General features: G+C 41.2%; 1 protein-coding gene across 9 annotated transcripts in view; it reads right to left on the bottom strand.

The window, feature by feature from the left end:
* CRTC1 (CREB regulated transcription coactivator 1) overlaps positions 1–22069 on the bottom strand; it is a 51848-nt gene that overhangs the window by 15841 nt on the left and 13938 nt on the right. For 4 of the 9 annotated variants that reach the window (XM_063358414.1, XM_063358417.1, XM_063358418.1 and 1 more), the window contains exons 2-12: positions 15938–16054; positions 14410–14457; positions 11388–11525; positions 10534–10595; positions 9559–9653; positions 8146–8231; positions 7695–7738; positions 7162–7382; positions 4242–4378; positions 3429–3680; positions 1103–1204 (exon numbers count right to left, since the gene is read on the bottom strand). In XM_063358414.1, the coding sequence (XP_063214484.1) occupies positions 1103–1204; positions 3429–3680; positions 4242–4378; positions 7162–7382; positions 7695–7738; positions 8146–8231; positions 9559–9653; positions 10534–10595; positions 11388–11525; positions 14410–14457; positions 15938–16054 (1302 nt within the window). The remainder of the gene's footprint in view (positions 1–1102; positions 1205–3428; positions 3681–4241; positions 4379–7161; positions 7383–7694; positions 7739–8145; positions 8232–9558; positions 9654–10533; positions 10596–11387; positions 11526–14409; positions 14458–15937; positions 16055–22069) is intronic. The other 5 variants (XM_063358419.1, XM_063358423.1, XM_063358415.1 and 2 more) reach the window with 3 other exon arrangements.

Below are 22069 nucleotides of genomic sequence, written 5' to 3'. Positions count from 1 at the left end.
GAGGAGTAAGTTTGCTTGTTTTCTTTGAGCCACACACGGAACACAGCAGAACTGGCAGAAGCAGGCAGAAGAGAGAGAAGTTAAGAAGCAATTAAGCAAGGGTCAAGAAAATCCAGACAGTCCTGACACTCGGATCTAACACTGAGCTTACCAGTGACCTGTCTCTGGCTAATGGCAAGGAGAGACGAAGCTTCTGCTTTGGAACCATGAAGGGGCAGCACTTATTTAGACAGGATCCTCCTGACAGCCTTAAACGTTAAATGGTGAAACAGAAAATGTATTTTCAGATTCTTTTGTGATGCTCTGGAAGAATTTCCTGCACCTCGTTTCTACAGGTGGGATTTAGGAAAAGGGCAGCCATATGGAGCTATTTGAGCAGCATCGGATTATTTCTGGCCTGGAAATGCACTCGCTCCCTTATGTTAGGGGCACCCCCAAAGACTTGTTTTTAACTGTCTTGCTGCTGGCAGATAAATTCCCTTTCCCAGGTTTACACAGACACCAAACTCTCACTTGCATACAGGACGTGTGGATGCATGAGTATATACATACACAGGAAGAAAAATCAGCTAGCGTGCAAGAAAGCGTGTTTACTAACCCATTACTTGCAAGCCACAAGATACAACTGCTAATTTTAAGAGCATTTTCTCTAGTGTTTTCTTTCGAAGTGGATGTTCCCGTGTCAAAAAAGGTCCTGATGGAAATGCCTTTGGCCATACAAGTGATATTTAGTGTCACAGGAGTTATCCTGCTGCAGGGGACACTTTCTCCCTCTCTCCCTCCCCTGCGCTCCCAACCTCATCTCGCAGCTCCTCGGCGATATTGCTAATTGAAGGGGCTCTACCTGGAGGTTGTGTCCATGGTACACCCCAAAGAAATCACTGAGTTTTACCAGCGTTCAAACAGCAACTTTGCTCAATGAAAAGGCAATTCACCAGCTATTGAAAAACTCTGGAACCGAATGAAACTGCAAACAAGATGAGACATCGGTAATGCATGAGGCACATACAGTTACAGTGAGACAACTATGGGTCAGTAATGGAGAGACTCAACTAAAAACAAACACAAGAAGCAAGGCCTGTGGAAGCACAGAGTCCCTTACTTGAGGGGAGCTGCCAGGAGAGAAGCCTTGATTGGAGACAGGAGAGGTGGGAGACTGGTTGGCTGGGGATCCAGCATTACTGCGGTACTGCTGGAGTGAAGCCTACAGAACAACACAGAATTAAAGACCATGGGATTGATGGAAGGTTGGACAATTATCAACTTCTGGCGTACACAGCTCGAGGAAGCTGGGAGAAACCATCCTCTTCAGCAATTCTTGGCTACGTATGAAGACGTGACTGCTGTGAACAATGCCGCAAAAAGGAGAGAGTTAAGGTACCAGCGTGGCGTGGTCGCGGCTGACCGAGCGGCTGAGAGCAGCACAGCGCCGTTGTACAAGCAAAACTGGCGAAATATTTTCTCACTGTTCTCAGCTACACTCAATGAAAAAAATAAAAATCTGCTCAGCCAATGATTTAGGGAAAGGAAGTCTTGAAAGCTGGGAATAATTCAAATATAATGTAATTTATTCTTTAATTCAGCTGCTATACCCATACATTCTTAACCTGTGTTTACACTGCTCTGGAAATCCTTTTTCGATTACTCTGCCCAGTCTTCAGCAGCCGGGGTGTGTTATCAAGATGGAAGTGTGTAACCATGCGGACTGGAATCCTTCTCAAAGCTGCGTTTTACCCCAGGACACGAACAGCCATTGTCTGAGAATTCACACTACGTCTTGCAGGTTTATATCAGTTATATTTACATTGTTCTCAGCCTTCTTGAGAACACATTTTCAAATATTTACCTTTTTCTTTTTGTCATAAAGAATCCTGGATTTGAACAAATTCATAATCTTAGTGGCGTTTAAATAGAATGTTGCACTAATTAACATAAATAATAAGTACAGCTCTTCTCATTATACTTCCTTTAGAAATTAACAGATGATTGAGGAAAACTTGCAGTCCAGGTTCTACGAAAAGGACTAATTTAACGAGACGGCTTTGCAGGGCGGGAGAAGGCTGTACTACCAATGCTTTGTGACACCCAGCTCTGGAAATCTCAAGAAAATAGGTCTTTGTAGCCACGCATTGCTACTTATGCACTTTAAGTGGACATCCAAACTACAGCAAAATGAATTTCAATATAGCTTTACAAAAACTGCATAGAGGTTGCCAGCGAGACCATAACACAGCTCAAACGGCTTTTTGGTAAACTAGCTTTAAACTTAAGTTTATTTATGAATTATTTCAGTTGCTTTAAAAGATAAGTAGAGCACCCGAAAAGTTAAGGCCATAAAGAAGTTTAGGATGAGGAAAGCAACACAGAAAGCAAAGAATGAAAATCAGAACCATCTGTACCGGTAGCTACATGAGTATTAGAATCAAAACAGCGGGACACAATTTGAGGGGGTCAGTACCTTTCCACTGCTGACTTTATCCTTCCCTTTTCCCCTTCCCATCCTGAAAGGGGAGCAGCTTCTTTCAAGAAGCACTTATCGGCACAAACTGTTAAAAATTTCACCCACTAATTAAAGCCACGATCGAGTGCTAGATCAATAGACAATGATTTCTTCTCATTCTCAAACCAATTACTGTCACTACGACACTGCCAGGAGGACACTACAGGTCAGACAACCAAGATCCTACACAGCAGGGCAGAACGAACGGAGAAAAAGCTGTGAAATTCCTCCCTAGCTAGCCTGGAACCCTCATCTTGCTCTGCGTTTTGGGTTTTCATATGCTGAGACAGACAGAACATTTCATAACAGACCATGTTAAAACAAGCAAGAAAAGAAATCTGTCCGTAAATCATGGGTATACGTATGTATACACTCCATTTCTCCTGGGCATCTGAAGGCAGCCACAAATCCAATTTTTGAAGACAATAACGTATGCTCTAGAAGTCCTTAAAATGAAAGGATTCTAAGTATAGAAAATACCCGGTTCTCTCCAACTTTTGGAAAATGTTTGTTAGCAGGTTTCTTGATCAAAGTTCTGTTAACTCCTCCCCCCAGCCTCCAGCACGCTGTATAACACACAGCGCCTTGGGGGTTCCGTACATTTAACGGCCGGAAAATGTATCACTGCAATGGCAGCAGCAAGATCTAAAATAAATGCTGATATATTTAAGCTGGTTTAATCAAACATGGAGTCGTAAGGGACACCATTTTACGAAACTATGGCCACCCTGAACATACACTAAAACCGAATTTTCCTCTAGAAAACATTTAAACGTGGATTCAACCAAAATCATTCTAAGTTGAATTCAGACCCTGACTAAAAGTACACTTATTACAAGGACTGTCCAGCTTCTCTCTGACGCTATGCTGTACTCTTCCAGGTTTTCCGAATGCGATTTTGCTCATTTCCAGCCGTGCCCAAGCTTACCGAGTTGATGTCTATTCCCATCGAGGGCTGGGTCTGGCTGCCCGGAGGTGACTGTGGGATGGTGGAAGGTACCGTGACGGAGAGCGGGGGGAGCTGCGTTCCTCGCTGTAAGCCAGAGCTCTGCATTAAAGGAGTGTTCTGAGGCAGGGTACTCGCCACCTGGGTCTGCTGCTGCTGCTGGGAAGTTGTCTGGGTAAAAAATGGGTATGGGGGAAGCTGCTGCTCCAGAGACAATGCATCCATAGCCACGGCCTTAAAAAGAAGAATCAAAATCATCCACGCTGGCAGGTAATTTCCCTTTGTTTTCAAGCACATCAAGTGAACTGTACTAAGTCAATCTTGCATTTAAAAGGTGTTACCAAAAGGTTCAGAAAGTCAAGAACATGTTTCAAAAGACTTACTATCACCTACAGCGTATAATAAACAAATACTCTAAAAGCCCAGCTGAATGTCCGGGTCAGGAACCAACAACCCAGGCAGCTGCGGAGTCACACTTATGAAATAAATTTAAAAAGCTAATTGAGCGGCTCTCATGAATTAGAGAAGTGTCTTTCAAATTTCACAACTAGCTTTGGGACAACAATGTTACAGAAAAGTGTCCTGATAGATATTTTTCACCACGGTTCTAGAAAAGCAGAAGTAAAATCTGCCACCTCTACAAACCTCTCCCTTTTTAAGGCTCCGAATTAATGAACACATTTAAAGAAGAAAATTACAGAACAAGAGAGATGAAATACAGCCAGCTTCTCCCCAGGTAGAGTAAAACAACTCATCAATGATTAAAAAAATTTAATTCTCCGAGTACATTCCTACCTGAGTAATTGGTGACAAAGGGGAAAGCGTAGGAGACATTTGCTGTGACTGTGGTCGCCTTGAGTCTGCGCTCAAGGAGAGGGGACTGACGGCCGGCTGACGGTGCTGCTGGGAAGGGGCTGGCGTCGTCGTCATTCCTGCCAGGAAGGAACAAACCAGCTTAAACGGGAACAGAGCAATGGATTATTGATACTTGTACAGAGGTAATTACCTAAACGATGAAAAATGAAAGGCGTTAAGTGGACAACCACTTAAGGCAAAGTGCTGAGTTTGCCTCGGCCAATCAGGCTGAAACTTGTTAGCTAATTTACAATTAATTTTGTCAGGCTGAGGAGCATCAGGATGAGCGGAAGATCCCCGTGGTTTATCCTGGACCAAATGCAGTCATGTTTTTCTGGGTTCGTGCACAGATACCGAACTGAAATTGAAATAGGCAGAGCAGCTTCAGCGGTTTATAGAAACCGTCGGTATCAGTCTCGCTCGCCTCCCAGGCTGCACACGCTGAACCCAGGAAAAGCACATTCTGCTCCATTTGTAAGGGCTCAAACTTCAGGAAGAAGATAACAGATCATATAACAAGACTAATCAGAAGGCACTTGAGATATTATAAAAGCAAACACTTATTTAATGGAAAATGCAGAAGAAAAACTGGTTACACAGGAAGTACTCCATTTTTAATGGCATACCAGTGCGCAGGAAGGCAGGAAATATCCTTCACACTCTAAAGAGCCACGACCTAGCAGGCCGCAGGGATAAACAATTCAAGTATTGTAATTTTGTTCAAATTCAAGACAAAAATCTGGAAGTTTTGAAACCCCTCCTATTTTCTGCCTCACCCTAGAGGAACCGAGACACCCTGGAAAGTGATTTCAGGACAATCTAACTAGCGAGCTGTTCTCCCAGAGCTGCCAGAAAGGAGGAATTCACAAGAGCCTGCGAGCTCCCAGGCACTTGGCAAACGTTCAGGGCTTCCAGGCAGGCTGCCAGGGAGCCAGGAAGCCCGGGCTGCCAAGGAGCCAGCAGGCAAACCGGCTCAAACTGCGCAGATTCTGAAGCCTGCCTGGCTTCCCCTGCGATGTTTTCAAAATCAACACCGTCTCACGGAACATGTCAGTGAACCGACAAACTCAAATGCACAAACGCGTCGTCTTAAATTGCTGGTAATTCTCTGTAACCTGACAGGTGTTTGGTTCCCCACCTTTTCTTGGGGCTGCTGAGGACATGGCTGTGCAATGAAGAGATCCTGCAAAAGGTTCAAAAACCTTCATGTTTTCTGCTAAAGAGCTAGAAGATAAAGAAAGGCAAGGAGGGTTTGGGAAAAATCAGTTAAAAAAGCACCAAACACTGACTATGCCAAAGATGAAACTATGGGATAGCCTCCAAGGAAAAGCAGAAAATCATCAATGAGTGTATCTTTCTAATTTGTTGTGTCTTTGATAGATCAGGAAATGTTTTCAAAGCAATTATATACTTACCGGTTTGGTTTTACACTATTTACTTTGCTAATTATGGATACGTCAAAAAATTCAGCAGCCCAATCTGGCCTAACTCCATGAAAGTAGTTTGTTTCTTTTTATACACACAATAGCTCTGTGCACAGACTCGCTGAGTTCTACTTGAGTGACAGCCCATCTCTCAAACTTCATATAGTCTCTTTTGAGACGTGAAAACTTACTGAAGGATGCTGAAAGCTGCTGACCCACTCTGTATTTAAATGGTTAAACCATCTTCTTGCTTCGTTCTTAACTAGAACTGCTCAGTCATAACACTCCATCAACCTGATTAGAATTATTTCCTTTTCCCAATATACGAGAGGATTTTGAAGTGGGGAAGGGAATCCTGTCTAACACAGGAAATATACTTGTATTTTTGGATACAGCGCCTCGTTTCTATTCTAGGAATCAAGTGATTGCAATTGTCACTGACAAGAAAAAAATGCAACTCTCTTCTCAACTATTCAAGTATGACCCAGTGAAATTGTTTAAAAAAATAGCAATCACCAGTTTAGGCTATTTGCCTAGAAAGCTAAATTTAATCCTGAAATCATCAGGTGATCAGTGTATTATAAATTGCCAGCGTGGCAAATAATGTTTGTTTGTGGTTGGAGATTTTTTTCAAAATAAAATTATCAGTATTGCCGACGTCCTGAAAGCCCAACAAACACAGCTCAGACTCACCACGCCGAACAGCTCAAACGGCAACGGCACTTAGAACTTGCAACAAAAACTACACCACTAGAAAGGCAACAACCTCAACACAAAGGCACCACAGCAAGAGCTGTGAGAAATTAAGGTGTGCACTCGGGTGTTATTTCCCCAAGTCCTTCTATATTACGCAGCCTGAATATTCAGGATATTTTCAAAACTTAAGCTTATAAGAACTCGCGAGCCTTCTAAAGGCTCCACGTTACTCTTGATTGCTCAAAAGAGAGAACTTGCTTCAGATAAAGCAAGCAGTGTTCTCTCTCCAAAAGAATTCTCACACAGAAAAAAACCTCAACATTCTAAAGGAATGAAAACAAAAAGCCTGCTAAAGATATTTCCATAACACAAGTGCTGTTGGGGTTAAGAACAATGAATTACAAGGGAGGTACCTTTGGATTCTGGTCTTAGTCTCTCCTGTAGTCTTATAAATAAAACAAACAAACAAAACAAGACAAAACAAACAAAAAAGCAGATCTGGGCACCAAGAACAAGAGAAAAATGAATGACAATTTGTAAGTTGTATAACTAAATACAGCTTTCTCACTTTTTTCTGCAAAATGGCTTGATAAACTCATTTACAAAGAAAGGTCAATCAACAGCGAAGCGCAGTTACCTCTCAGACAAAACAGTAATACTCAGCCATGCAACTTCCATAATTGAAGACAAATGACATCTTATGGACAATCTGTAAGAACGCCTCCGAGTTATGACCTTACCCTGACTGGCAGTGCTGATGCCCAAGTGAGTCAGATTGGCAGCAAGATTTCCGGTACTATTGGAGCTACTCAGGGCTGGGAATGTGGATTCCTCGGGATCTAACGGTGTTGGGAGAGGGGAAGGGAAATGGATGTTGGTCAGGTCTGGCAGGGAGCCACCGGTGTTATGCGTAGCAGGAATCAGTGTTGTAGTGTTTTCCTGGTCAGCTGATGGAAAGATGCTAAATAAGGGAGAGAGAAAAAAAAAAAGGACACGTCTTAATTTAAATTTCAACCTGGACAGATCTTTATAAAATCTTTTTAAAAAAGGAAGGTGCCATGTACAGAACTACATATTGTATTTCTGACAAACCAATCAGAGACGTAACAGCCAATGGGTCACTCATAGAGGTTCTGGCTTTTCTTGTGCATGTTGCAGTGTTATATCGTCTAAGGACTTTTCAGAAAACTCAAAAGCAAGAGGACATTCAATGTGTAACATTCATTCTTAAAAGATCTCAAGGCTTTTTTAAAAAAAAATTCTCAGAACTTACTTGATTCCTGGAACTTCACATGATTTAGGTCTTGATGACCCAGTCTAAAATAGAAGGAAGACATTTTTAAAGGCAAAGACACTGCTAGAGATCAACGCTCAGGATATATTTCAATTACTAAGCTTTATTTAACCTAATACATTTCTACTGAAGAGCTATTCTACACAGGAGCTCTGTGAAGCTTGCAGAAGGCATTTGTTACCTTTGTTGCTTTATTGGCTCAACAAGGCTCAAATTTAAAGAGTTTCTCCTGATCTAATCAAACATGAGCATGCACACATACGTATAAAGTGCCTTTCTGATCCACTGTTTAGTGATGTGTTGCTAAATATAGCATTTAATCTCTAATCTCGGCAAGTAGTTTGTTTTGGTTGACAATATTTAGAGCATCTGTTTACCTAAATGCACTTAGAAAATTAAAACTCTACACTTTGAAATGTGAGATTCCTACCTTTTTAGTGTCCCATCCTTGCTTAGAGAGGGTTTTGTCTGCCTCAGAGGTGGTTTCCTCCATTCCAGGGACAGCCAGTAATAAAACTAAAAAATGAGAACAAAAGGAATCATATTATCATTACTTATTATATATATTATTATCATTATATATGATCATATATTAAGTTCTCATTAAGAAATCTTCAGATTGGAAGTTTAACCATTTGAAAACTCTTAAGTAACCTATTATCAATGAATATGTAACAGTGGCACTCTATTGTCCTAAGATTAAAATTTAAAAAAAAACAAACACCAGAAGAGACTAAAATTGTATTTAATTAGTATGGAGACACTATTAACTTAAAAACAAACCCCAAATAATACTTAAAAAAATTTTGGCCTCCAATTTAGTCTATTTAGATCTAAACACAAGAGTGTATCTTGGGACCTAGTTTGTCTTATCTTTTGCGTTTTACACAAACGATCTACACCTGCAACATCCTATGGGTGGCCAACAGGCCAATTCCAGTGGGGAAAAATCCGGACCATCTCTCCTGGGATAGAGAAACGCTATAAAGCTGTCACTTCTCCGTATTCCAAGCACAAACAAGCTTTGTTTCTTCAAAGCAATCAACTGTTTTATCATGCTAACAGCAAGGTGACAGAGAAACATCAAAAGACAGCCCAGTCAGAGAGATGTATCACCAGAAGCCTTTCACACCGATGACTATAAATCCATATTCGTGCAACGCTGCTTAAGATGTTCATTATTTAATGTTTTACAGCTCTAGAGCTGCAGTAGAGTACGTATGGATCTGAGTGCTGCGTGTTCACCTGTCTGTGGGCGGTTGTTTAAGGATTACATTTCTCCACAAAGATTTAAGAGCTTTTAATGCATTTCTTGAACTGCCAGCAGGAGCAAGGGCCAGCAGAGGGCACCAGAATTGTTAGTGCCGGCGGGCTGTGCTGCTCCAGCTCCCGACCAGAAATGCTGTCAGAGTACTGTTTGGAAGCGCTGCCTCTGGGGGTATGTTCACTGGTGATCGCAACCCCGTAAACAGAAACTAGATGAAATCTTGCTACTTTACAATATTGCATCCCTGACCATGAAATGCCTGTGATCTCTACAAACCTCTAGTACGGCCGAGAGCTGTCTAACCACCACAGTCCCAAAACCCAGATTACTTTTCCCCATAGGGAATAAGAGAATACAGGGTTCAGGAAATATTCTATCGGCTTTGTATAATCTTCTGGATTTCAGTACCCAGAAAAGTAAACGCGGTCCTTTCTTCCAATTCACACGTAACTGAATCTAGAAAGTGTTATGCATGCATGTATTTATAGAAACAGATGAACACCAATACACGTGCATATACTCAGATGCACAATGCTTTGAATGTCACACATATTTTTACTGGTTTTCTCTATTTACCTCTTTTCTGCTGCATGTCCTGTGACCCTCCTGAAAAGGATTCTTGTTGAGCTGGAGTCATAGTACTCTGGTGCAAGGCAGAATCGGAATTTGTCCTGAAAGGAAAGTAAACCCAACATTTTTATTGTGAGTTTCTCTAAATAAAAGAATGTTTATCTCAGATAAATCTAACCAACTCAGTAACCAACCTGACTACTCTGCATTAAACAAACAATCTATACAAGGCATATACCAGGCACAATTTCCTCGTGAAACAATCAATTCACAGAAGAAATTAGTTCAAGTTTGAAGAGCAATTGTTTCGATAATGGGATTGAGAGGAATACAGGATAAATTGGTTGCTGCCGTTAGAAAATAATTTGATGTGCTTTGTTAAGATTATGCATGATCAAATAATGCAATTTTTAAGTTGCAAGCTGCTTATACATCCTTTGGTTATACTAGTCTTTGAAAAGAAAGCACCCCTGTTTCACGGGGAGGGAAAACGACTGGTTCAGGATGGAATTATGTCACGGAGATGGGAACCTCCACGCTCAACACATCTCATGATGAGCTGTCCTTTGCTCAGGAATGTAGGCCATCACTTGCGCAACTTGGCACCTCAATGTCAGGAGCAGGAGGGGTAGGAACGGGCAACTCGGTGCTCCTTTCCACTCGAGCACTTGCGAGCAGCGAGAAATATCCAAGTCTTTTACAGCTCAACAATTTTGGGGTATGCCTTGGAACAACCTGGCAAGATTTATCCTTAAAAAGAACACATTAGCTGACACACCTTGAGCTTGAAAGTGAGTCATCTAAAACACTAAGCATAATAGAAGAAAAAAAAATCAATTTCTAAATTCAGGAAGGCATAGCAATTCAGATGACCAGCTGCTGTGGGGAACAATAAAGGCCTTTGTGGCACATGCGAGTGTTGTAGTACCAGAGAACGCAGGCCAAATACTAACAGACATGCACACGGATTGTGCTACGAACCTTCTCCAGCTTGTGTCTGATGGAGGTGACAGATACACAGTGCCATACGGACAGCTGTCCACGTGATTCCATCCGTTAAGGGGAAGAACACCACTTTCTCACTTAAGTAGGAGGCCTATTTGAAAGCTTTTTCTAAGGAATAATTCTATCACCCTGTCAGAACCATTAAGTTCACATGAGAAAGGCAAGCAGACCCCCTGTGGGGCACAGCCTGACTTTAAAAGGACACTCAGAGTATCTTCTGGATTGTTGTAATGTTTGAGCAACAGGACAGCCATCCTCCTCCTCCCTTTCTGAGTGTCTCACCTCCCAGAGAAGCCATCATCTCTCCGCTCTCCCACTCACACAGCCCCTTTAGCCCCATCAAGCCAGTCTGATTGCGGCACATTTTAAGCCAGTCAGAAATAATAAGCTAATTCATTTTCACAAACGGCAAGAAGAAGCAGTGCTTGGCAAATGCTAAACTGATGAATCAACTTGTAATAAAAATGCACAACGAACTGCAGAGAATTATTCTGGTTTGGATTTACTCAGTTCTGAAGGGAACCCCGGTTTCACCAGGACCACCTCGCCTTTTCCATCAAAGGATCTCCATCCCTCTCAGCTTCGTGTGTATCATTATCCCCACTTAGAGCCGAGGAAATAGAGAAAGGTAAATGCATACTTTACAGAATAGTAGGTATTTATAGATAAGATCACAGATCAGAAAAAGCAGATAACATTAACTGCACAGAGATGGGAAGCAACTCCACTAACAGGTGAGGAGGGGAGGAAGACGGGAACGATAAAAACTGAAAACTGTGATATTGTTGAAGAGGTAGGTGTTCGCTACAAGCTCATGAGCCAAAGGATATTTGTCTTCCGTGTTTATCCACAGAGAGAGGGCGTCGATGCGGGGAGCCGAGGCGGTTTCTGTCACGATACACTCTGTCCACCAGACCATGATGCCGAGTTGTTCTGCTTGTGTCCAATCCTGATGACTGAAAAGGAGTCTGAGAGAGACACATGAAGTTATACGCGGAAAATACAGGCACGAGCACCCAGAACCTATTCAGATTGTATGCCAGGCTGCATTAGTCTAAGGAATAAAGCTCAAAAAAGATATGGACGAGTGTAACCATGAAAATTTTTCCTCCAGCAACATTTTCACTACAGCCATAGAAAGCAATTACCAAGGCTATCTCTTCCAGACAGAGATTAGAGACAAGTGGAAGCAGACCATGCTAGACCTGCCCTCTCATAAATCAGCGCTGCTCTCCAGCCTTTGTATCTCTAAAATACCACAAACGAGTGTGGCAGGGAGCCTACTGACAACTGCCGCTCACATTCCCTCGGCGCCGCATGCAGCATGCATCCAGAAGGAACATGCTGACAACCAGAGCTTCAACTACAAGGGCAGGAGATGCAGGAAGAAGATGCGCAGTGAGCCTAACATTCACCAGAACACGCCACGTTCTCTCAAAACTTCCTTTCACCCCTCCTTTCAGCATAATTATTTTAAGGGGACACTGATAGGATTAAAAGAAAAAGAAAAGCAGTTTCCTTCCTCCTCTGTCTACAAAAAGTTACAGCATCCAATATTTTTTTTTAAGTGATTTTCATTTCCTTCAGGCTGCGCAGTGAATCTTGCTGGGTTGGTTCCACCCTGAATCTTATCGGCCCTGATATCTCGAGAGCCTTTACTTGTCAGCAAGTGATTTCGGAAAGTGAGGATGGCAGAGAAAGGACAGGGAAGATGAATTGCCAGGCTGAACTGGAAAAGTTCTCCCACATTTTCAAAAGCCCTTCCCAGTATATACCTGCGGGGGGGTGGAGGGGGTGGGAAGGAAGTACGGAATGGTCAACCTCTACTCGTACTTTAACAGCAATATATGGGTCTCCGGGGGAAAAAAAGCTACACAGTCTTCCACTCCTTGCCAATGTGAACAGCTTTGCTGAGTCCCTCAACACCATCTGTTTGGAAATCCAAAATTTCCTCCTCCATTCAGGTGCTGCACGTGGCAAATGCACTGTCCTGTCTGCCAAGCCATGAAACCATCTGGCTTCCACATTAATCTTCTTTTTTCTTTTTTAAAGTGTCCAGCCTTGGCTGGTTAAATGATTCTTTCTAAAAAGTTTTACAATTATTTCTCAGCGTTTTGTTTGTAATAACTTTTTAAAGAGTCCTTCTACTATTTGAAACTCTTTTCTATGTAGCAAATATTAGTCTCCTCTCCCTCTATGCACACACAACCTGTGTTAATATAAATGGATGCAAAGTGGCTGTGGTGTTTATTTTCTCATTTCAGGGCCAACCCTTTATATGCAGCAGAATATTGCTTAAGTCAACATGGGACTAGCAAGAGAGCACAGTGACTTTTTACTGTACTGTCACTCATTAAGATCATGGTGTTTTGCTTCCGTTCCTTAGCAAGTAAGACTTTCTTGTATGAAGACTTAAAAACCTCAAGTCGCAGCATCTCAATTAAAACACATTGGCTTAATCTCTGCTGCAAGCGCTAAACGAAAATCTAGGTATACCTAACTGGCACCACACAGAAGTGGGAATATTCATAATTCCAAAACAACAACACAAGTTCTTAAACTCTTCTTTGTACTGTTGTTACATCGATTTTATCCCAAGAAGCAGCAAAATTTGCAAATACATGCGTGCTTGGAAGGTCAAAAGGAGAAGTGGTCTCAACCACCAAGTTACTGAAAAAGGAGATGCCAGTCTGAAGCGTACAGAATGCAGACCTCACCTGGAATTAAAAAGGAAGCCAATGCATATTAGCATACAGACAAAAAGTTGACCACAAAAATAGTTATTTCTTAACTTTTCCCTTTTTTTGGCACAAAACACAAGGAAAATCTAATTTGAGTTCAACAGTGGCACAAGTAAACATGGACCGTGCCCCGTCACAGGGCTACAATTTAGAGAGTTTTGGGGCAATCCTGTTCTCTGGCTTTCCAGGAACAAAGATCCCAGGTGAGTCCCTAACTTGCTTAGGGAAATCAGAAAAGAACACAAAAACTTGAGAAAATGGGTATCGCCTCCAACAGGTCTGGCTCCTCTCAGCAACCATCCCATGAAACTCACTCTGGACCAAACACCAGGCAACGCACCTTCATTAAAATCCCCATCCCTGCAGGGCACGCGATACTTAACGATAGGAAACAACTGTGATTAAAAACAAAAGAACAGATCTGAGCATCGTTTTTATTTGGGTGACGAAGAACTAGAACTTTCTTTTGCTTCCCTGAAAAACAGTCAAGGATTTGAGATCAGAACTAAAACTCCACAAAAATATCTAAAAAAAAAAAAAAGCGGCTAAATACAGACAGGAAGGAAAAAGCTCAGTGCTGTAAAGCAACAGTGTCCCTTTAAGATTTATCAAGACATTGACTTAAGAAATAAAAATGAGCAAGGTGGATGAGGGGGAAAGAGAGGAGTGGTACCTACTGACAGTCTACATTTCCGTGCCTCCTGGAGACAAGCAGCGTTTGGATAATCATTCTGCCTTTCCCGATGGAGTTTAGCATGCAGGCTGAAAGTGCACATGCTCAGAGATTGCTTAAATCACAGGCCAAGACAGTGCCAAATAAACCATCGCCTGCGTGAAATTAATCCCCCATAAATCACAAGTAATCACATGACAGACCACAGCAAGTCCGGGGAGTCTGTACGGGAATTATTATGCATGTTCCAAACTGGGATGCATGGCAAAACCTGTATTTATGTGACAGACCATAACTCCTTTGGAGCTGGGACGGTGAATCAAATAAATACTGTGCATACCAGAAAAAAGTGTAACGTGTGCTAAAATACGTATCTACCTGGGCAAACAGTACACCAGTCCTAAATACGTATTTGCACAAACCTAAATACTCGTTTACCAAAGAGACAGGAACTGCTCCAAAGGCTTCTGCCAGAGCTCCGTTGTGCTGTAAATGCAAAGAACCAAGATTCTCAGACACTAAGGCTCCCAGCAGAGACAACCGGACAGGCTTCACCTGGTCGGCACATCGTACAAGTATCTTTTGGCAATTTCATCGTACGTTAGCTTAAAATTGAAAAACCTGGAAAGCATTCATCACGGATACAAATACATGGCTTTATTCTGTTGCTTGTCACCATTTGTTATCTGTAACATTATCAACTTTGGATTTTTCTCTGTGTGTGTGAAATGATATATAAAAACCTGGAGTTTAGGGACAATTTCTTTCCATATCCTCCTCCAGTCATTCATACATTTTTGAATACTCACTTTCAAGCACTCCATTAGTTTCAGGACTAAAAGAGTCTATTGTAATAACAGTCAGTAACGGCCATCAAGCACAGAAGAACTGAAATATTATTGCTTCAAAAGAGTAACAATGAACCTCCTTACACACAACTGAAGACAAAATCTTGAACAGACCAGACACTTCTGGAGTAACACTAAGGACTTCCTAACATTACAGATCCCTGCACTGTATTCCCTAAAGGCAACCAGATTAAAACAGACATTTGCTTCTCCTCTTGCACAAAATTCAAGCTTTTAACCTCCACAAATTGAGCTGTCTACGTGTACATCAAAATGCATAGTTAGATGTTTCATCAATAGCTTCTCCATATTTAACAACTGCCTTCATCAGAAAACCACAAACTGGAAAATTTAATTCTTACCACATCCTTGTGAGATAAAATATAAATGTTACTACTCAAAAAAGGAAAACTAACGCAGAAATTTTAATTATTTTGAGTACCCTAAATCAACTAACTATAGAAATCAGGAGTCTCAAAAGTATCCATCCCTTAACCCTATCCACTGTACAACACCTTCTGCCCAAACATACTTCCTAACAGCAAAACATTCACATAAAACACTGCTTTTCTGTTTATAGTGCATTTCCTCTGGAGTCACAGCAGCAGGGGAAAAAAAAAATCCAATACATCCCTACATTTACTTTTCAGCCAGGCCAAAGGAAAGTGACTGTTCCGATACCGGTGTGTCCATTCCCTCTTCTCCTCTCCTAAACCCCACACGTTACCTTCATCGTTTGCTTCCATTTTTGCTATGAGTCTACAGTATCTTCACAGATTTCGTTACGAATTTGGTACTGAACAAAAAACAAACAAACCCACCTCCATGAATATTCACTGACAAAGAAATTGCATTGCCTCAGCCTACTCTTGACACAGAAGCATCACGATCGGGAACAAAACTACTATCTAACACTAGATACATACAATAAAAAATATCCAGGCATCCCATACACAACTATATCAAAAGGACAAAAATTTTTAAAACCAGGGTGATTTGCTGAGGCCACGGTGCTACGTTCTGAACCAGCAGCTAGTTCATGGTCTCCTGCTAGGAAAAAATAGCATGCAGGCAGAGCAATAATCAAGAAAAAGAAAGAATCGCACTGTTGAACTCACCTGAAAGGGCAGGTCCATGGCACTGTTTCCGATCTGATTCACATTTGGCAGTGACCCACCGTAGTACTGGCCACGACTCTGTCCCAGCTGCAAATATTGGGTTTTCTGCAGCTGTAACTAAAAGAAAAGGAGGAAGAAAGTGTAAGAGCAACTCATTTATTTTTCCACTCTTATAACTAACTCAACACCACGTCTACTACCAATGAGAATGGATACCATCAATAAACAGCCTAAATTCAACTTCTGTGAGTGGATGTCGACCTTCTCCACAAAGCATGGCTGGCGAACTGCCACGGCAGGTCTCGTGTGACACCACCAGGTGAAACCACATGGTCCTTATGTCACCTGCTGTTCTGGAAACCAGGGGGTAAAAAACCCCATGCTAGTCTGATCATGACTCTAATATCAAAATTAGCCAGCTGTTCATGTGTGTGGCATATACATAAGAAAGTTGCCTTAATTTAGTATATTGAGTATACTGTTTAATCAAACATTCAACCTTTTAGCTACCTAGCTGACTGAGATAATGTAGCTTTCCACCATTAGGTAAGTGTTCTTGTTTCTTCCACCAGGAAAAGCTCCGTAGAAGGGCAGAGACACAGGTTTCCAAAGAAAACCCAACCAGCCAAAGGAAAAAAAAAACACAGCGAAGAATTCCTTACTGAACAGGTATACACGAAAATAGATGTGACAGTCTGCACGGTTTCAGTAACCGCGAGGTACCACTCTTCAGTTCTGAATGACACCTCTCGACCGACATCCTCTAGTACGCTACTACATTTCTGGTGTACAAAAGTGTGCAAGAGAAAGCTGTTTCTTTTCTACTCAAACATCGACTTATTTTCGTTGTCACCTCACTCAGAACACTATACCATCTCAACAGCTCATTAGTAAGAGCTACAATTTTTGATTAATCTCTTGTTAGTGACCTTTCTCAATTTTTTAGTTCAGTGGTACCAATATTTAAAATAATTTCTCATTCAATTCTGTAGTGTTCCCTAGATTTAATACCACGCTGCCACTGAAGCCCTATTTTACACTGATACAGCAGAATTTGCAATCATCTGAACACAACGCGCCAGCTCTTGGGGATGCATCTTCCAAGGACTCAAGAAACTACAATTAAAGTAGCAAAGAAATGAGCTTACATAAGTTCCCTCTCCTCCCACTGTGGAGGAGTACATATTTTATAATGTATGTTGTTCCTTACTAGATGTCAACTAGTTTTGCACTCTGAAATGCAAGAACATTCCTAGATTGGTAGCAAAGAATTGTTTAAAGACTAAATGTTCAGATCTTGGCCTAGATGCAGGTTGGTTGCTAAGGTACTGTAGTGTGTACATCAACAAATCTGCTGTAGTTTCATTCAAACAGATCCGAAAGCCTTCGCCTCGCAACGCCAGGATTTTGAAGAGCAAAGTTTGGAAAAGTACTAGAAATAGCGGCATCCCTGAAACTGGATGTTTACATGGGGTTTGTGTTTTTTGTTTGTTTTTTTTTCTTTACACTTTCTTCAAGCAAAGGAAATGGCAGGATGGAAAGGAGTGGCTCTGCCTCTACAGCTTTACCACAAAGGCCCGGCGGTTGAGTGAAGATCTTTCTAGCACTTTCCATCTTGACAATGCAATCTATGCGGAGTCCGCTGATGAAACGGCAAGGCGGCAAGCAGGGATGCCGAGCGGCGCTGACAGTGGAGATATCACGCTGCACGCTGATAGCGCCAAGATAGGACAGGGAGAAAAGGGACAAGTCTGCCTGTATCAAGACGACATTTAGCAGTGTATATATATATATTATTTTTTTTTTTTAAATAGTCCCTGAAGAGAGGAGGAGAAAACGAGATCACCCCGAGGAAAACAGTGCATGCATTCTTCTGCTTTTAAACCATCCCAGGAAAGCAACTCAAATACCCTTTATTCACACAATCTCCCCCAGAAGCCACCAATTTCCCAATATACAGACAGCCAAAATCTTTATGCTTTAGCTGAGGGACCGAATTAATCCAAAAACTTACAACTCTCAGAGATGAAACCCCTCTATGGAACGAGGGCTCTCGGAAGCCTCGACTCTTTGGGCAGGACACCAGTCACAGCATGGCTGATGGCTTTTTTTCTTAACCAAAGTGCAGATAAATCCCCTCAGCCCGAAGACTTACAAAACATTCACAGTGTGCCGTATCAAACGGTTCCAAAAAATCCCATCTAAAAAGCAGGAAAAGGCCCCCCTGATTTTTTCTTTTGCAATCTTTTGACACGCAATTACAATCCTGTGCTCTCTAAGCAATACATGAAATTAGAGAAAGGCTCCGCGCTGGTATCACTTAATGAGTCACAGCCCCTCTAACGCAGAGCTGCGGATCACTAAAAGCACAATATCAGAACTAGCTGTGCTTTTTGCCTGGCCTCTACATATGTTTTTGTTGTTAAAAAAAGGCCTGTTTGGGATTTATACCAAACACCGAAGTAACTATTTCAACAGGTGTTGGTTTCTTTTAAAGAACCTACTATAAGACGCCCAGGGAGGGGTGGGGGGGTTGCTTTATGGTTTTTTTCATGTTTTGGCCTTCCCCGGTACGTACCTACCTCAAAGCATAATGTAACAAGGAGGTCACGACTATTTGTCTTTCCACTGCAGTTAAACGTGGAAATGAGGAAACACAAGAGATCGAGAACTCAAGCGGTTCTCAAAACCGAGCTTGTTAAATGGCTTTGCAGTATCATTAATTTTAGTAACGCTACCTTCGATAAACACTTTTGGAGATCTGTGCCAAAAATAAGGAAAGTGATTGCTTGTTATTGCTATCATATATCATTACACCGGCATGTAGGTCTGTGTTTGTTCCTCTCTGCAGCAAGTGGCCCCCAGACTCCGCGGTTCAGAGGAGCCCATCAACAACTGCCACTTGCAATCTGCGAAGACGAAGAGCAAGCAGAGCAGGCCAGGTTGCCGAACGCCTCGAATTTCCAGCTTTTTAGCATGTAAAAAAGCATGCTTAAATCCTGCGACGCCAGACATTGCTGCCATTCCAACAGGAGAGCCCAGGGAAAATCAGCTCAAAGCAGAGGATCAGCAGAAAAACCTGCAAAATTCCCTGTGATGCTTTGAGAGAACTCCGGAGTCTGGAGTCTCGCTAAGGGGACCGGGGCAGGAAGAAAAGCAGGACTGAAAACGAAAACCGACAGCGGTTGTGACTAAAATTAACATTTCCTCCTTTTTCTGTAAAACTACCTTGTGAGGTGAATTAAGTCTATTGCACAATTTGGGGCTTGGGGATTCGGTTTGAAGAGGGGGATTGTGGGGTTTTATTTTAAAAGAAAAAAAAAAAAAACAAGCCTTTTCTTAATATAAAAATTCAGATTACTCTTAAAATGTTAACAAGCCTCATGACAACTCTAGCTTTATCTCCTGGGGTTAGATTCAATTAGTGGCAACTCGCTTTCTATATGAATTTAGATAGTGAAGTACGATAATGAATTACTTAGTGTTCACCAGATATATTAATTTCTTGAACCACGAGAAGTCAGTGACTCTGCATTACAGCTTTTCCATTTATGTATTATGTGGCCAAGATAATTGCTCCTTGACAGTTGAAAATATTGCTAAATATTCCAGTTCTTTCCTGAGAAAGCTTTTGGTCAGGAAAAAGCTTTTGCTTGTTAAACCCTTTTATTTCTGCTTGGCGTTCTTATTCAGAAGAAATGTTTCCCAAACGACAGATCCTAACTGAATCTGTAATTTTCCCTCCACCAGCATTTCTCTTATGCTACTTAAAGAAAAAAAAAAAAAATGAAGATTTCAAGTTAAAATCCAATTTAATCGCTAAAAATCAAATACTTCTGCATGAGCAGTTTTCCAGAATAGCTGAAAACATTCCCTGAATAAAAGGCTGACACGCTGTTGGTTCCTCAGATTTGAAGTTATGCTAAAACAAATGCATTTTTGCAAAGGCACCAGGGCAACAGTCTGCGGGGCAGCTGCAGCACCTTTACAGCAAACAGGGAAGGAATCGTTACCTTTCCGTGTAGTAATGAGGAATTTGCAAGCAATTACATTCTTAACTCAGCAAACAGTTGAGTAACACAACATGATCGTACTCCGGTTAATGGAACTGGACACACACAACTTTGGTAAGAAATCAAAAATATTAGATTTAATGCAATTACTGACTTGCTAACAATGGAACATTCTTCCAGCTACTAGCTTTTATGTGAACCCATTTATATGAACTACCTCCATTCTTCCACTTAGATTGGGTTAAAGTTTGCTGGATATACAGCTGTGTTCGCAGGGAGAGATTCGAGTTATACAATAAAAATAAAAATAATAAAAAAAAAGAGAAACATATCCCTAAAAGCACATCCAGTTTTCCTACAGACTTTCTAAGTGTCCAAAATATGCAGATGGGAATCAAAGGAAGCATTTATTAAAATTCAACACTTCACCTTCTCTAAATTCTTCTGCAAAAATTCTGGGCAAATTACAAACTTCTGGACAGAACTTAACTGTAATTGAACGGCAAATCTGACACTGGAATTAAGTCAATCAAAATCCACTATAACCGTTTCTTCTAAAATGCCCTTTTTAATACATAAAAATTTGATTCCCATAACCGTAATAAAAGGGTGGAGTGTCCGTTTGATAAAAAACCCGTAAGATATCTGATGAATACAGGAAGTAAGATTTCATGATAACGGCTCTTTTGCCGGTTTGCAGTTTCCATACCAAGCTTTCTTATAAATTTTAGCTTTTCACTTTAGAAAGCTTCCTCTTTAGCATGTTGAGACTAATAAGTCGCAAAACAAGTGCAGATTAAAATTAGAAATGTATTATTAAAGCTTAATTGGAAATTAAATTCTGTGTAAAGGATTATCTTGAAGTTTTAGAGACTGTATTATAGGTAAATCCTGTTGCTCGAAGCAGTTCAAAGTTTCCCAGTTGGATACATCTGAAAGTTCTCAGGAAGGCTTTCTCCTCGAGCAACCAGAGGCAAGACCCACCATGGAAAAAGAATATCCAGTTGCCTGGAGTTTTTAAACTGTCTGGGATTGATCTGGCATCCTCGATAATATGTCACTGCTACTTTCTCATCTCTCCCTAGGAGTGAACTCACAGCCCAAGTCTCGGTAAAAAGCTCTGCCTCAATGAAAAGGCACTTCTATGACTATTTTTGGCCTCTCTGCAGAAGAGCCAAAGATAGACAGCAGAGACCAAGTGCCCTTTTATCTTCAGAATTGGGCTTTTCAAGTCACACAGGTAGGGCAGCGAGAGAGAAACTTTCCAGGTCAAGCGTGCGCTCGCTGCCTCTCCTGCGAGCGAGAAGGCAGAGTCTCCCCAACTACTCAGCTGGCTGCCTTCTCCAGCATGAAACTGAACACTAAGGCAAACAAACCCTCAAGACAAGTCAGTTACTCAGAGGAATCCCAGTGGAAGTATTTTCTTCAAAGGGAGATTTCTTCCCATTCACAATCCTCATGTTGATAAGAAAAGCAAATACAGTCTTAAAAAGAAAGATAAGTTAACATCAACTTAATGATTCACAGTTATTGCATTTAGACTTAGTGGCAATACAGCCATTAGCTAAAAATCACCCAATTACCCATCTAACTACCAAATTTAAAAAGTTCTTTAGATTTGTAGTCAAGCTGCCAAAAACTTTACAACAATTAACTAACTGCTCTGACCACCAAAAGAGTTCGGCTCCTCCCTTCCCCTCAAATTAACCCTTTTCTGTTAATATTCTAAAGTTCATATTAGAATTTAAATTTTAAAAACCCTGTACTTGCTACCCAACCAATTTCTAAAATTAATACATATCAAAATAACGCCTCATTTACTAAAACCACCTCCATGAAAGCTGTCTAGAATGTATTTAATTAAATGAGGAAGGATTCAGAAATCAATAAAAGAGAATCCTGGTAAGCCAAGGAAAAGAAAATTCAAATGTTAGGCACAATTTCATTAATTATAGCAGGTATTCAGCCGCCAGTCCCTCTCTACATCAACAGACCCAGACACAATCTCATTAAAGCCAAGAGCCTAAAATTAATATCAATAACGAGAAGACACAGAAAGTTATTAGCAGAAAAAAAAGTTTCATGAGCAACGAAGGATGTAGTTTTAGAATACAGCCAA

Source organism: Chroicocephalus ridibundus, chromosome 22 (genome assembly GCF_963924245.1).
Source record: "Chroicocephalus ridibundus chromosome 22, bChrRid1.1, whole genome shotgun sequence".
NCBI classification, from domain to species: Eukaryota; Metazoa; Chordata; class Aves; order Charadriiformes; family Laridae; genus Chroicocephalus; species Chroicocephalus ridibundus.
Note: the sequence above shows the minus strand (reverse complement) of the source record. Positions and strands in the feature narration are given on the sequence as shown.